Source organism: Giraffa tippelskirchi, chromosome 3 (genome assembly GCF_054371585.1).
Source record: "Giraffa tippelskirchi isolate mGirTip1 chromosome 3, T2T-mGirTip1v1.2.pri, whole genome shotgun sequence".
Lineage (NCBI taxonomy): Eukaryota > Metazoa > Chordata > Mammalia > Artiodactyla > Giraffidae > Giraffa > Giraffa tippelskirchi.
Genome location: NC_137277.1, coordinates 43,206,721 through 43,224,356, shown reverse-complemented (window position 1 = coordinate 43,224,356; position 17,636 = coordinate 43,206,721). Strand labels below are relative to the sequence as shown.

The following is a 17,636-nucleotide window of genomic DNA, read 5'->3' as shown; positions in this document are numbered from 1 at the left end:
CCCACATCTCCTGAATTGCAGGCGGATTCTTTACTGCTGAGCCACCAGGGAAACCCAGCCAAGATATGGAAACAACCTAAGTGCCCATCAACAAATGAATGGATAAAGAAGATGTGGTCCATATATACAATGGAATACCATAGAAAGAATGAAGTAGTGCCATTTGCAGCAAATGAATGGACCTAGAGATTATCATACTAAGTGAAGTAAGTCAGAAAGACAAATACCACATGATATCACTTATATGTGGAATCTAAAATATGACACAAATGAACATATATACAAAGCAGAAACAGACCCACAGACAAAGAGAACGGACTTGTGGTTGCTAAGAGGGAGGGTGGGTAAGTGAGGGATGGATTGGGAGTTTGGGATTAGCTGATGCAAATTATTATATATGGAATGGATAAACAAGATCCTGCGTATAGCAGGGAATTATGTTCAATATTCTGTGATAAGCCATACTGAAAAACAATATGAAAAAGTGTGTGTGTGTGTATATATATATGTATATATATATATAACTAACTCACTTTACAGCAGAAATTAACACAACATTGTAACTCAACTATACTTAAAATGTTTTTTAAAAAGGTCAGTCTTGATGAATGAAAAAAATGTAGTAAAATAATGTAAGTAGAATGCATATCAAAAGGTGTTCAACATTAAAAATTACCAAGATCAAGTGAGATTTAGTGTGGAAATTCATGATTGCTTTAGTGTAAGAAAAACTGTTATCTTAGTTCATTTCATTATTGGGAGAAATGGTAATATCAGTTAAACCAACATTCAGGATATAATATTCTAGGCACTGAGCAGATACAATAAAACATTTAGTAGAATCCTTGCTGTCAAGGATTTATAACCTGGTAACTTAAAAGTGAAAATTAGTGGAAATGATTATACCTCCAAGATATTTTTAAGAGATTCTAAAAATGTTTTATAAAAATCACTCACTTCTGACAACTCTAAAATATATAAAGGAAAAAAGTTTTCTTTATATTAAAAAGTTTTCCCTATATATTTTGTCACTAAAATTTGACGTCAGCCCAAATGGAAAAGTAGAGGCATCTTCCATTAAAAAACAAACAAGATAAAAATTTCTTATCAATTGTCAGCCAGTTATGTGTTAAAGTGATGTAAAGATAAACACAGGAAGGAAATTAAATGATCACAATGCACGTAATAATTATATACCTAGAAAATTTAAAGAATTCAACAGCATAGTGATTGAATTTAGTGAAGTTGCAGTTTTTCAATTAATGTATATTACTGTATTGTAACAATAGATTATATAATAATAAACATACACTTATTTACAATGTTACATACTAAATACTTTTTTGGCAATGCGTTTCTAGTGTTTTTTTAAAAAAAATTTACATAGTTACCACTGCGCATGGTGACTGCAGCCATGAAATTAAAAGACACTTATTCCTTGGAAGGAAAGTTATGACCAACCTAGACAGCATATTAGAAAGTAGAGACATTACTTTGCCAGCAAAGGTCCGTCTAGTCAAGGCTATGGTTTTTCCAGTAGTTGTGTATGGATGTGAGAGTTGGACTATAAAGAAAGGTGAGTGCCGAAGAATTGATGCTTTTGAACTGTGGTGTTGGAGAAGACTCTTGAGAGTCCCTTGGACTGCAAGGAGATCCAACCAGTCCATCCTAAAGGAAATCAGTCCTGAGTGTTCATTGGAAGGACTGATGTTGAAGCTGAAACTCCAATACTTTGGCCACCTGATGCGAAGAGCTGACTTATTTTAAAAGACCCTGATGCTGGGAAAGTTTGAAGGCAGGAGGAGAAGGGGACAACAGAGGATGAGATGGTTGGATGGCATCACTGACTCAGTAGACATGAGTTTGGGTAGACTCCAGGAGTTGGTGGTGGAGAGGGAGGCCTGGTGTGCTGCAGTCCGTGGGGTCGCAAAGAGTCGGACAGGACTGAGCAACTGAACTGAACTTTGTTTTATTTATCTATTTTATATATTCTCGTATAAGAAGGATTATACAGTGTTCATCTTTCTTTGCAAGTTTACTTGGCCAGGTGAGGTAGAGGTGTGCCCAGCAGCAGTAACAAAAATCAAAGCACTAGATGGAGTGTGAGTTTCTTTCTAGATGACACTGACCATGACAGTCCCACGGGACCAGGACATAAAATCCCCTGCCCCCCAGAGTCAGTTGAAACATTCCCTATTTGGCAGTCACAAAGATCGGGGCACTAGACATGGTACTTTAGCCTAATGTGTATATGTGAACAACAAAATTTCAATGGCAAACATCAAAGAATTTAGAATAAATGAAGTCTTATACCCTGATTCATGGGAGGGCCAAATATACTAAGATCCCATGTTTACCTGAGGTATTTAACCAAATAAGATTTAAAACCTTGCCACCAGTAACATCAGCATCACGTGGAAGCTTGTTATAAATGCAGAACCCCATTTCACCACCCTAGACATAGCAAATCAATCTTCACTCTAAGACTTTAAGAATTCTGGGTAATTCTTATGTACCTTAAGTTACAAAAGCACTGTGATTAAAGCAATAGTTCTTGAATCTGGGTAAAAGTCAAAGTCAGCTGGGAGCTTTTAAAAATACAAATTCTTACAAAGTAATGAAATAGGTTGTTTTGTTTTCGTGTTTCTTGTAAAGCCTACCAGTTGATTTGGATACGCTAAATTTGATGGCAGCTGCTTTAAAGAATTTTATTAATGGCAGTAATCTGTATATGAAATAGTTATGACATGTTAAGTGATAATTATCAGGTAGTATTGGTTGAAAAATAAGTAAACCATAGAACAAAGTGGCAGTTCCAAAAATTGATTCATGGTTTATATTGTTATAAACTAGCTCCTCATTGCATTCATTATAGAGATTTCCAAGTGAATTAGAGATGAGCAAAACACTGATATTTAAAGAAAGAGAAAGAAGTTATGATTTTTCTGTATTCTTTGAATTGATGTATGAAATCTATGTGGGTAAATGGAAAAACTGTATAAATATCAAGGGGGAAAATTATATAGCATAAAATCACAATAGGGCCTAGAATATTGTAAACAGTATTCTGAGGTGATGATTTGTTTTAACAGTGTTATTGAGGCATAATTTACATACTGTAACATTCACCCATCATGAGTATGTAATTCTGTAATTTTTAGTAAATTTCCACTGTTATGCAATCATCACTACAACCCAATTTTGGAACATTTTCATCACCCCCAAAACTTAACCATTTTGTAGTTGGTCACTCATTCCATTTCCCAACCCTGAGCAACCATTGATATGCTTTCTGTCTCTCTGAAAGTCTCATCCCAAAATTTCTTATAAATGATATATATTGTGTGGTCTTTTGTGTTTGGCTTCTCTTAGTAGCATAATGCTTGAGGTTTAGCCATTTAAGTAGTAGATTATAAGGAGGTAGTAGTTTGTTCTTTTTATTGTTATATAGATGTAGCATAGTTTGTTTATCCATTCACTAGTTGATGGATTTGACTCCAGTTTTTTAGGCTATAATACTGCTATGAATATTCACATAGAAATCTTTGTGTGAACATATATTTTCATTTCCCTTATGTAAATATATGAGTAGATTTGCTGGATCATATGGTAAGTTTATTTTATCTTTTTCAGAAACAACCAAACTGCTTTCCAAAGTGGATGCTTTCCAAAGTGGATTTTACATTTCCCCCAGTCATATGTGAGGGTTCCAGTTTTGATTGGAATTATACTGAATCCGTAGATCACTGTGGAAAGATTGCTATCTTAACATTGAGTTTTCCAATTCATGAATATGAAGTGTTCTGTCTTTTTAAATGTTTTGTGATTTATTTCAGCAGTATTTTGTAGTTTGCAGTATGTATATCTTACGTTTCTTTTGTCAAATTTCTTCCATTAAGTAGTTTATTCAATTCTGTTGTGAATGAAATTGTTTTCTTAATTTCATTTTCAGAGTGTTCATTGCTGGCATGTAGAAAAAAATGGGTGTTGTATAACAATCTTGTATCCTGCAACCTTGATAAACCTGTTTATTCAAGTACTGTTTTTGTGTATTCGTGAGGATTTTTTACGTAGAGGATCATGTCATCTGCAAATAAAATCAGTTTTATTTCTTCCTTTCCAATTCAGATATTTAAAAAAAAAAAAAATTGGAGGTGTGCTTTTTCCACTGAGGAGAACCTCCAGTAAAATTCAGATAGACATGGCTGGAGCAGACATCTTTGCCATGTTCCTTGACCTTAAGGGGAAGCATTCAGTCTCATTTTGAAGTAAGATATTGGCTCTGTTTTTCATGTGCCCTTTATCAGATTGAAGAATTTTTCTCTTTCTAGTTTGTTGAATGTTGGTTTTGGTTTTTTTTTAAGCATGAATAGAGGTTGGATTTTATGTTACTGGATTGGATTTCCTACTTGTGGGCAAAATGATGTCTCTGCTTTTTAATACACTGTCTAGGTTTGTCATAGCTTTCCTCAAAGGAGTAAGCATCACATCTTTTAATTCTGTCTTTGAGAGTGGGTATTGAAACTCCAGTTCAGTTCAGTCGCTCAGTCGTATCTGACTCTTTGCGACCCCATGGATTGCAGCATGCCAGGCCTCCCTGTCCATTGCCAACTCCCAAAGTTTACTCAAACTCATGTCCATTGAGTCAGTGATGCCATCCAACCATCTCATCCTCTGTTTTCCCCTTCTCCTCCTGCCTTCAATCTTTCCAGGCATCAGGGTCTTTTCAAATGAGTCAGTTCTTCCCATCAGGTGGCCAAAGTATTGGAGTTTCAGCTTCAACATCAGTCCTTCCAATGAATATTCAGGACTGATTTCCTTTAGGATGGACTGGTTGGATCTCCTTGCAGTCCAAGGGACTCTCAAGAGTCTTCTCCAACACCACAGTTCAAAAATATCAATTCTTTGGCGCTCCGCTTTCTTTATAGTCCAACTCTCTCGCATCCGTACATGACTACTGCAAAAACCATAGCTTTGACTTGATGGACCTTTGTTGGCAAACTAATGTCTCTGCTTTTTAATATGCTGTCATAGCATTTCTTCCAAGGAACAAGTGTCTTTTAATTTCATGGTTGCAGTCACCATCTGCAGTGATTTTGGAGCCCCCAAAATAGTCTCTCACTGTTTCCATTGTTTCCTCATCTATTTGTGATGGGACCAGATGCCATGATCTTAGTTTTCTTGAATGTTGAGTTTTAAGCCAACTTTCTCACTCTCCTCTTCCACTTTCATCAAGAGGCTCTCTAATTCCTTTGCTTTCTGCCATAAAGGTGGTGTCCTCTGAATATCTGAGGTTATTGATATTTCTCCCAGCAATCTTGATTCCAGCTTGTGCTTCATCCAGCCCGGCATTTCTCATGATGTACTCTGCAGAAAAGTTAAATAAGCAGGATGACGGTATAACCTTGACGTTCTCCTTTCCCGATTTGGAACCAGTCTGTTGTTCCATGTCCAGTTCTAACTGTTGCTTCTTGACCTGCACACAGATTTCTCAGGAGGCAGGTAAGGTGGTCCTATCTCTTGGAGAATTTCCACAGTTTGTTGTGATCCACACAGTCAAAGGCTTTGGCATAGTCAATAAAGCAGAAATAGATTTTTTTCTGGAACTCTCTTGCTTTTTCAGTGATCTAGTGGATGTTGGCAATTTGATCTCTTGTTCCTCTGCCTTTTCTAAATCCAGCTTGAATGTATTGGAAGTTCACAGTGCACGTACTGTTGAAGCCTGGCTTGGAGGATTTTGAGCCTTATTTTGCTAGCGTGTGAGATGAGTATAATTGTGCAGTAGTTTGAACATACTTTGGCATGGCCTTTATTTGGGATTGGAGTGAAAACGGACCTTTTCCAGTCCTGTGGCCACTGCTGAGTTTTCCAAATTTGCTGGCATATTGAGTGCAGCACTTTCACAGCATCATCTTTTAGGATTTGAAATAGCTCAACTGGAATTCCATCAGCTCCACTAGCTTTGTTGTAGTGATGCTTCCAAATATAATTGATTGATTGATTGAATTTGTATTTGCCTTTTTGCTACAGTATTTTTTTTCTACGTATCTCATGTTTCTTTTGTTGCTACAATCTTCCTTTATATCTTTTGTCTTAAACAAGTTCATATTTCAAAAATGTATTCTTGTGTTAACTGTTTTTCATTTGACTGTTAACTTATCTCTCTCTTTTTTTTTTTAATCCTCCTTTGGTTTTTTAGTTATTTTCTTATTGACTGTTCTAGGAATTGCAGTATGCATCTTAATTTCTGAACTGTCTATATCCGATTAATACTATTTTAATTCTGGTAAAATGCAACAACTTTGCTCCAGTATAGCTCAGTTTCCTCGCCCATTGTGCTGTTATTGTCATATATATATTAACATCTATGTATATTAAAACCAATTGTTCTGTTTATCCACATATTTGCTATTTTGCTGCCCACCCTCCCCCCAACTACCACTGCAGTGTTCCACTGCTGTCTAGTCTCTATTATGAAGTGCCTAGGTACAGAACTCTTGTGTCTATCCTATTTGGGAATGTTTGAGCTTTCTATATTGGTCTTCATCAGATTTGGAAATTTTTAAACCACTATTTCTTCAATTTTTTTTTTCTGCCCCTTCCTCTCTCATTTTTTTCACGGTACTCCCATTAGATGTATGTTGGTACATTCACTGTTACTGCATAAGTCTCTTGAGTCTCTGTTCATTTTCTTTCAAACTTTTTTGTCTCTGTTCTTGAGATTGTGTAATTTCTATGGATCTGTCTTTTATGTTCACTATTTTGGTTTTTTTTCTTTCTTCTGCTATCTCAAATCTGCGTTGGGTCCATATAGTAAGCTTTTCGTTCCTAATATTGTACTTTTCAACTTTAGAGTTTGATTTCTTTTTTGTAACTTTCTATTTATTGAGATTTTCCGTCATTGTCATCATATTTTTCTTTAATTCTTTGAACATGTTTATAATTGCATTTGAAATTTTTCTGAGTACAGTATCTGGACCCACTCAGAAATAGTTTCTTTTGACGGCTTTTCCCTCTTAGAATGGGTCACATTTTCCTGTGTGTGTGTGTGTGTTTTAACATGTCTTGTAATTTGTTTTGTTAAAACTGGACATATTTGATAATATATTGTAACAACCCTGGATCTGATTTCTCTTCAGCCCTCCTCCCTCCTCTCTCTGAAGGTTGTCATTATTGCTGTTACTATATTTGTTTGCTTAATATTTAAGTAACTTGACTTAATATGCCAGATCTTTCTCCCCTGTAGGTTGCAGCCACTCAAGTATTTGCTCAGTTGTTTTTGTTTTTATTTTTCACCCTAGCCTTCTTGGGGTCCCATGGCTTAGCAGTCAGCTAAGTTAAAAGTTGTGCTCAAACATATTGTTCCAGTAAGGCTTCTACCCTATGCTGAGCATCTGTGAGTGTATTAGGGTGTTCATCTGGTTTTCAAGTATGCCTCAGTTTTTACTTTCTGCTAAGCTTCCCATTTTTCCCTTTATATGTAGGAAGCCTCCTAGTTTAGGACCTCTGCAGTCAACCTCCAGAGTTTACCAAGCCCCCTGTGGCTCTCATTTCAAGAATCTCCTTATTAAATTTCTGGATTTCTGTTAGTCTGCACCTCTTCCCAACGGAGACAGCAGGCTCAGGCTAGCTGAGCTGTACTTTATCTGTTCTTTTCTAGTTGGGTTTAATGGTTTTACTCTCAGTGCCACTGGGTGTGAGATTTTGCCTTCTATTTCAAATCACTTCAGCAGCCTCAGACAGTGAAGCCACTGGTTTCTATGGCCAGCCCTGCTCAGGTATAACTACTGCATGGAGTGTCTTGGGGTGGGGGGTGGATAAGGAGTAACCCCAAACAATAACACCTCTGACTCCCTCTGTTCTTACCCAAAGCTCCACATTTTTCATAAACACTTTTAAATTGGTCACTTGACTTTAGTTATTTTCTGGAGCCCAGTAATGGTTGTTTCTGGCATATTTGTCCAGTTTTGTAGTAGTTTTGTTAGAAGATTTGCTGATTTCTTCAGTTTGCCACAGCTGGGAATCTTGCCTCCTGTTTTGTATTTGCAGTATTTTGGGGTTTGGTTATTTTTAAAAGGCCAACTAATTAAAAACCTGAAGCACATCTATATATTGTAGCTGCTTCAGCATCTTGCTTCACAATAGAAGTTAGGAGATTGTGATTAGATTAGGGGTGGGACTGTAGTTCTGGTATAATTCTGCTGACAGCATTCTGTGGAATGCTCCTTAATAGCATATTCTTGTGTAATGATGAAGAAAACATTTGTTTTTTTTTTTAAGCAAGCAAATTCTTTTGGAATTCTATCAAAACATAAGGGAGATATTATGTATACTCCTCTCTTCAGAATGAACCAGTGGCACAAGGAAAGGTATGACAGAATCTCTTGGGCTAGTGTAGATGTGTATCTTTATGGGGGGGAAGGGAAGAATCAGCCTCTTTAAAAATTACTCATTATATAGATTTCAATCTAAAATGCTTTTTTAATGCCCAAATTTAATTGGGAGGTTAGCCTTTACCTTTTTACTTATATAATAACATACAGAAAGAATACAAAATAAAACATACAACGCAGTGATTTATCACAGAGCACACACCTCTAGCCAGCATCCATATGAGAAATAGGATATTGGCAGCACCCAAAAGTCCTCTCTGCTCTGCCCCCATCATTAAGTAACCCGCTTCAAGATAACCATTGTCCTTAACCTTTTTGGTAACCACTTCCTTTTTTAATAGTTTCTATTGCCTAAGTATGTATCCCTAAACCTTAGAGTTTAACTTTGCTTATACTTTTTAAACAGAAATCTTACTGTTCATTTGTGACTGTTTTCTTTGGCTCAAAATTGTGTTTGTGAGATTTGTCTATGTTGCTGCATATAGCAATAGTTCATTTCAGTTGCTGTAAAATATTCCATTATGTGAATATACAACAATTTGTTTATCTGTTTTACCGTGCATGGGTATTTGAGTTGTTTCCAGTATTACAAATATGGCTGCCATGAACACACACACTTGTTTGTGTTTTAGTGTATAGGTACACACATTCATTTTGGGTGTATACCTAAGAGTCGAATTGCTGGGTTCCAGTATGGATTTATTTTCATTTTAGTATATAAAACCAACCTGTTTCCCACAGTGATTCTACAGATTTACACTTCTACTAGCAATGTATTAGGATTGACATTGCATCACATCTTCACCAAACATTTGGTATTATCAGACTTTCAAACATTAGCCATTTTGGTGGTTAAGTCGTACTTTCTCTTTGGTTTTAATTTTCATTTCCCAAATGACTAATGAGGTTAAGGTCCTTTTCATATGTTTATTGGCCATTTGAATTAATCCTTTTTTGTGGTGAAATGCCTATCCAAGCCTTTTTAAAAAATTGATTCTTAAGAGTTCTGTATGTAACTGGATAAGAGCCCTTTGTTCCTTTTTTGCTACCCCAGCCTTGCTCTTAAAAGGCTCCTAAAGCCCTTTATTAGCAGAGTCTAACATGGATCTAGTTGGAAAAACCAAAACATGATTTGCAGGCTCTGAGCCTCAGTATTATAGAGCAATGTTTAGACAGATAGTTTTGAAGCTGAGAAGCACTTGCTTAAGATGGCTGTTCTGTCTGCATAGCCAGCTTTATGATAAGCCAAATGTCTATATATGGGAGAATCTGTTTCTGTGCCATATTTCTGTTTCATTGGACTGTTAGACTGGCTAAATTACCATGGCTTTATAATAAATCTTCATATCTGGGAGAGCAATTTTCCCTTCTCATTCTTTTTCAAGAGTGTCTTAGCTTTCCTTGGCGTATTTACATTTCCATAAAAACTTTTATACTAATTTTCCTAGTTTTACAAAATGAAAACCATTTTATGTTTTGAATTTCACTTGAATCTATAAATCAGTTTGGGGAGAATTGAAATTTTTACAGTATTAAATAGCTTTCTAATTCATGAATATGGTATATCTCTTCCTTATTTATGTCTTTAATTTCTCTCAGTGATGTGTTTTCAGTCCTTTTATGTAGAAGTCTTGCATAGCTTTTCTTTAATCTCAGTTTTGGATATTTCTAACATTACTATAAAATTTAAATATTTTTTCATTTCAGTTTCTTTATTTTGCAATTTTGCAAACGTACGTACGTGTTCATTACTTATGAATAATTAGATTCCATTAACCAGCCTTCCTGGGTGGCTCAGTGGTAAAGAATCTGCCTGCCAATGTAGGAGACACAGGTTTGATCCCTGGGTCAGGAAGATCCCCTGGAAAAGGAAATGGCAACCTACTCCAGTATTCTTGCCTGGGAAACCACATGAGCAGAGAAGCTTGGGCTACAATCCACAGGGTCCTAAAAGAGTAGAACTTGACTCAGCAACTAAACAACGACAACGTACCACTCAGATTCAGTAACTTTAAGATTTGCTTCATTTCAACAGTCTTTATTACTGAAGTATTTTAAAATAAATCTTTTAGATCTCATATCATTTCACTTATGTATACATAAGAATATACATCTCTAGAAAATAGGGAAATTTAGTTTATAATCATAATTTTAAACCATATTCAGATTTTCCCTTTTATTCCAAAAAAGAATAAATTTTTGGTGTGTTCAGATAATTTTAATAATAATAATAATTTTAATAATAAAATAATTTTATTGTTGGTGTGTTCAGTTTGCTTTTAACTAATAGCATATTGAGACTTATATTTTATGTTATTAAAATATTAGTTTAACCACTAAAATATTAATATCAAATGGTAAAGCATTCTCTTTGGCAGTTAAAACTTTTTCTGATGATGTGCACTCTCTGTTTCTAAATTTATTACAGTTTTTGACACTGGTAAAGCCATAATCCTATAAAAGAATACAGTGAATAAAACTCCTTTTCTTTCATTTTACGTCTTCTACATTTATAAAACTAATGTGCAACAAAAATTGCCATTCTTTAATTTAAAAAAATCTTTATATTCATCATTGTTCCTGTTACTGAATACATATCTTTCATGAAGTCATCAATGGGATTAAAAGCAAGTACATTTTTGTGTGACATAGTTCTAGTTTTGGTTACCCTTTGTGACCTCCTCTTGCCCAAAGTTGTTAAAATGCAAGAAGGAGTTGCTGTTGTGAATTATTTTCCTTGTGGCTTTGTACAGATACCTTTCCTTCATTGCAACCGGTGTCCTCCCCATACGATATTCACAGGTCTGTTTCTAGGAGAAGATGGTAGCCAGTGGACCCTGAAAATTTCCTAGACTTGGCAGACTAGGATGTGTCATGATCACCCTCTAACATTGAAAAGACAGTGTGGCAGCTTTTGTGCAGGCAGGTCTGACTCTCACAGAGATATTTGACAGTGACTGAGAGGGAAAGAGTCTCTATGTCTTTTTAGCATCTACAGTAAGGATGGAACTAATTAATTCATGATCTCAAGCACCATAAAATATTCCCAAGACAATAATTAGCATTAAACAGTTTTTCTCCTATAGTTTAACTTATTCAGTGATTATTGGAATGAGGAGTTGAGGAGGCCTTAAAGTTAGATCTTACAATAACAAGTATTTGAAAGTAAATATGACTGCTTGGTATTGGATGGCTTGCCTATTTATTCTTCCTCCCTTATTAGCACCCCTGGGTGTCTCACTGCAGATCAGAATGGCTTCAGTGCTCCGTCTCATCTACTGGGATCATTGCTAATTATACTTACTTAAGCACAGAGTTGAGAGGATGTTTTAAGTTCCTATTTAACTCTTTCTGTTAAATGTAGCTATTTTACTTCTCCCAATCAGTAATATTAGGATATGAGAAAAAAGAATGAACTGTTTCACTGCTTGGTTTGGCTATTGTATAATACCTTTTTTCCTTGTAATTTTCAGATTAACAAATTGGGGGATCGTTTACTTTATAAATACCTTGAATAAAATGAAAAAGATTGCTTTCTCATGTGTAGGGCTAACTCAGCAAATACCAAATTTGTGATAAATATTTTAAAAGAAGAACCAACATCAGAAAAACCCAACTGATGGACAGATTATCTAAATATGAAAAATGAAAACCCTTTTTAATGTGTTTTTGGGTGGGAGCAGGAAAGCTTAGGAGATTTGTCCTTCTAAATACTATAGTTTGTAACTCTGTAAATTATGTCAGAGTGCATACAGACTAGAGCTTGTTGAAGATCTGGTTAGAAAAATGAAAGAATCATGTAAATAATACTCCATATTCTTTAACCTGTAGTGTCCATGAGCGTATAATAAGTACTGAGGACAAATAAACATTTTCTAGACTTATTTGTTATCAAAAATTTTGTCTCATAGTTTGCTATTGTTTTCTCAACAGACTTCATTTAAATACAAGTAAAAATAACTTTTAAGGAAGTGAATCCCGTGATGTGAAGGCAATAATCTAAATATTTAGAGTCTAGTTAGAAAGTTCTCCTGAAGAGAAGGTTGGCTACCCACTCCAGTATTCTTGCCTGGAGAATTCCATAGACAGAGTAGCCTGGTGGGCTACAGCGTAGGGGGTTGCAGAGAGTCAAACACGGCTGAGCAACTAACACTTAGGAGGTTCTGTTACTGAGATGTGTATTGTATTGGTACAGTTGACATAGTAATTGTAGTATATATAACAAAAAATAGAGGATTGCTGATTACAAGTTAATGTGGCTAGAATTAGAAGAAAAATTTCTTAATCCAAGTTGAAGCATTCTCATTATAAATTATTATTATTTTTGTTGGATAGTTAGAAACCTGTATCAGAGCCATGAACTTTAAAACTGCTAAAATATGTAGAGGGGAAAGATTCTTCACATAAAGTGAATGAGGAGCATTAATTTCTGGGAGATTCTTGCTGATTAGTTATACTAATTAAAAGATGCTGTAATGTAACATTCTAGTACCTGAAAAGTATCCCCAATAGTAACTTTTACTCTTCTTTCATTTCAACCCTTCTGCTTGTCAGTAATGCAAGCAGATTTGTGACATTGGTCTCAGCTTCCTGGTATTAAGAAAACTCTAGAACAAAACAACCACATCAAATCTAAAAGGCTTCCTGTTCTGGTAGTGTACTCTTTTGACTGACTCTGTATCTCTCTGAAGAATGGCTTGTGGATTCTTCTGGCTGTTTAAAAAACAGTTAAACTTATATTTTAAGTTCAGAGAAGGATTGATGAACCCAAGAAGATATAAGAAAGGATTCTTTCTCACAACCCTTAAAACTTTCTTTGTTTTTGTTTTTCTCTTTTGAAAACTTTCAAGTGTTTACAGAATCAGATGTTAATTTAAAACTGAGGAAGTGCCTGTTAGTATAACTGGAATGCCTGTGAAGGTAAGCAGATGAAAGGACAGATGCACCGTTTTATTTAGAGCATATAGTATTTTAGAGAAAGTAACTTGTCATAACTGAATTGTAGGGCAAAGAATAGCTCCTTTTTTCTGAAAGGAGGAAAATTGCCCTAAATGTTGTTCATTGTCTTTACAGCAGGAGCTTCATTAACAAGTGCAGTCGAAATAACCAGAGTATTGCAGCAGCAGAGAAACTAAGCACAGCAAGCCATTCAGTAACAAAGAAAATAAAAGAATTCCTGTATAACAGGCTTCCACACTTATCTGTGTTCTGTGGTACCGTTTGTGCTGAACTAAAGCATCTGCTACCTCAAGTTAAGAGAGAACAAACTCAACATGGCGTGAAATTACTGCACTGCCATTCACATTCATTAGAGTTATATTGTTACCAGCCACAGGCATGACTGGCTTTTGCATGAATAATAAAATAAAATGCTGCTTTGTGAATTTTACCTTAAAACATTACAAGGAACTGTACTAACCTTGAGCCAAGAGTGGGTTTATCTTAAAACAGCTTTCCTCACCATGGTAGGATCAAGACCAGTGAAAAGTCAGAAGTTGCAAAGAATTTTTGCTGCATGAGACCTTTGGAAAGGGTATTGTGTTAAATCAATTTACTCATTTTTTAAAATTAATATTGTGCAGGCTAGCTATTATTAGACATTAAAAATGACTAAAGTGCCATTTGGCAACATTGTAGTAATCATTGATTCAGGCAATAAAGCCATCAATGGATGCCAAACGTAGTGGGTCAGAGTTTGATGAGAAATAGCATATTTACAGAGTTAGACAAAAGGAAAAAATAACTTTACAGTGTAGAAACCTGAAAGAACGCTTCATCCAAATGATCACAGTTATCATCAGTCATGGGAAAAACTGACATCATGTGCCTACTAAAGTGATGCACTGAGAAGACATCTGGGTCATTCCCGTTAAAAAAATACATTCCCTAGTGGCTCAGATGGTAAAGAATCTGCCTGCAATGCAGGAGACCCCAGTTAGATCCCTGAGTCAGGAAGATCCCCTAGAGAAGGGAATGGCTTCCCACTCCAGTATTCTTGCCTGGAGAATGCCATGGACAGAGGAGTCTGGCGGGCTACAGCCCATGGGGTTGCAGAGTCAGACACAACAGTGGCTAACAGCATCAACTTGAACCTAATCTTAAGAAAATGTCAGACCCAAATTGAGAAGCAATCTACAAAAATAACTGGCCGGTACTCTTCCAAAATGGCAATGTCATAAAAGACAAAGAAATGCTAATTAACTGTCCTCCATTAAAGAAGACTCAAGAGGCAGTGAACTACTATGCAGTGTGTGTTCCAGAATTTCCTTTCCTTGCTGTTCCATTGACTTGTTATCTTCTGGTATCTAGGTACAGAAGTGGGATACTTAAATAGGAAAAAAATGTAATAGTCAATATAATATTATATTTGGTTTCGTTCGTATTTTGCTTTCCTGGATTATGTGGATTCTAAGCAGTGTTGTGGATTTTGCTGGTATTTTTTAAACAACAGTTAAAAATGTTCGGTCTCTTAGCATAGTTGAATTACATTTCAAGGTATTGAAGAGTTAAAAATGTTAATACTTGTTTTACCAAATTTTCTATCAGTAGGAGAAAATAGAGTCCTCATGCTGTTTTAAAAATACAGGATGCACCATTTAAGAGTAACAAGAACTCAGGAAAGGAAGTAGCAATCACTAAGATAAATTTGTAAAAAAGTGATGATATTCATAAAGAGGTTTGGTATGATTTTTAGACAGTTAAATAAAAGGAATGCTTTATTTTCAGAAAAGTAATTTGATGAGTGTCTTACTTCCTCCTGGACAAGAGGAAGAAATAAACTGAGTGATTGTAGTTAAGTAAATAATTAATTGAATGAAGATGGCTTCTAGTATTATATCTGTTGAACAGCTTTGTCCTCAGTCCTGTTCTAAACTTTAATTAATAATCTAGATAAAGGCATTGGTGACATACAGACCAGATTTCAAAATGATAGAAATCTGGGAAGAAAAGCCAAATCATCGAATGACTGAAAGAGAAAATGAAAGATAACGGTAGCTGAGAGTGATAATTATCTAGCAAATAAATCTGACAGGAATGAATTCTACAAAGACAACCAGTCATCCATGATGGATAGAAGGCAAAAAAAAAAAGCTTTAGATTAATCCATGGAAGCGCAGTTAGCCAAATGGCCAATTGGCCGTAATTACCAAAAACTTTGACTTAATATGTATCAGTTGGGTCCAGTCAGAAAAATGGAAAACACGTTAGTAGTTTAAACACAGGGAACTGTAATGCAAGGATTTGGCAATATAGATGTTAGAAGGCTAAAAGTGAGAAAAGGCAGACACTCAGTTATTAAAGAGAGAGTAACCACAGGAGGCAGCTATCATACCAAGAACTGAGAAACAAAAGGGAAGACATTATCATAATCGAGATGGCACAGCCCTAAACTTCCACTCAGACTTATGAGGGGACACGCTTGTGTCCTGAAATGTCCTAGAAACCATATTACTAAAAGGTGTTTATTTACATAAGATATACTCCAGTTGTATTCTCTACACTGAATTAGAAGTGACCACGTTTGGTTCTGAAAATAAAGCATAAAACTAATTTGACTCCAATCATGTTAATGTTCTATACTTTTTCCCTCATGTTTAAAATAGCTTTACCACTAATAGCCCTTCTACCTCAGATGTATTGCTAAGTGACCTCTCTGGAAGATTTAAGTTTTTATAGAAATTTTGGGATTTAAAAAAAGCAGCAGCATGGCAAATGAGTTGGGTGAGCTAAAACATTCTGTTTGGTTATACTTTTTTTTTTAATCTTTCTCACTGATACCTTAAGCATTATTAAGTGGATTTAATATTGAGTGTTTCAACATAAAGGTATCTGTCATATGATAAAACATTGAAGAGCAAAGTTTGGAATTGATTTCTCTGTCTTTTTTTCCTCTCCCCCTAAATATTGTGTCTTTAGGTCAGTAACAGATCCAAGAGATGGAAAGAGAGTAGCACTCAAAAAGATGCCCAACGTCTTCCAGAATCTGGTCTCTTGCAAAAGGGTCTTCCGGGAATTGAAGATGTTGTGTTTTTTTAAACATGATAATGTAAGTGAAGTCGGTGTTTGGGATAACTATTTCCTAAGCATGTTTAATTACGTTAGTAAAGAGCAGAAGAGACTTAGAAAGGGTACATTACCATATTAAGGGATTTGGAAACCTGAGACAAAATAGGCCTTTTTTGTGAATGAGCAAATTTAAATGAATTCTAGGATTTATTGATTGACAGAAAAATTAATTGATATAAAGCAAATGTTAAAACTTAGCTTGGGAATAGTAGTAATACTTAACATAAAAATAGAGTATAATATGTAGTCTAAATGATTTAAATAGAAGTAACTGGCCCCTGATTTTAAATGCCTTATTTTTATCTTCTAGTATTTTAAATCAGAGTTAAGTTAAAGATATAAGAAAACAGTTTCTCCTCTGAAAAACAATACAGCTCTTAAAGATAATATGGGTTATTTTATTTATTGCTCTGCTTAGAGATATCAGGGCTCATGGGGAAAGAGAATCATAGTGGTTTGAGGGAGCGTCTCTTCAACTAATCCTGAATTAAAAGTTTGATATATGTAAAATTTCCCCGGCGGATGTTAGTGTTGGACTGTTAGTTTTCAATTTCATATGAAAAGAAAAACTGCCTCACATTCTGCATTTGGTTCTCAACCTGTGCTATTTTAATTCCTGAAATAAAAGTCAAAAAATAATAATTGCTTATGAATCTGACTGCTGGTTTGCACAGGAACTTTAAGAACTTTGGCTAAAGTGTGAATCACACTTAAGAGAAAAATTTATAGAAGTTTGAAGTATTTGGTAAAACTGGGAATATCAAACTTAGAATGTATTTTTATTTGAAGCTCCTTGGTTTGACATATTTCATTTTACTGATCGCCCCACCCTCCACCCCCCGAAATCCATTTTCCTTAAACTTTTTTAGAAAGTTATTGTTTTGTTTTTTATTCAGTTGGAACTGCCTAACAATGTGTGTGTTTGTTTCGGTAACTTTCAAAACATCATTCCAGTTGCTATTTCATGACTAGTTCCTGCAACTTTGGAAGTGATTTTAGATTGATGTCTAGTGCTTGCTTTGTTATTTATTTCTCAAATTTGCCTTGTGAATACCAACTCAGCATCAACGAGTTACACACCTTATATACATTGTCAGAGACTCAAGTAAAGGGATCCATGGGAAAGAAATACTTTGCAGGTGGCATCAGAAATTCACATACTACAGGTTTCAATGA

The 17,636-nt window shown here is 35.3% G+C and overlaps 1 protein-coding gene across 7 annotated transcripts in view; it reads left to right on the top strand.

Moving 5' to 3' along the window:
- The window catches only part of NLK (nemo like kinase), a 132,052-nt gene that overhangs the window by 53,441 nt on the left and 60,975 nt on the right, over positions 1–17,636 (top strand). For all 7 annotated transcript variants that reach the window (XR_014079622.1, XR_014079623.1, XR_014079620.1 and 4 more), the window contains one exon: positions 16,311–16,440. Coding sequence is in view for 3 of the 7 variants with exons in the window: in XM_081580409.1 (XP_081436535.1) it covers positions 16,311–16,440 (130 nt within the window). In the remaining 4 variants the exon portion in view is untranslated. The remainder of the gene's footprint in view (positions 1–16,310; positions 16,441–17,636) is intronic.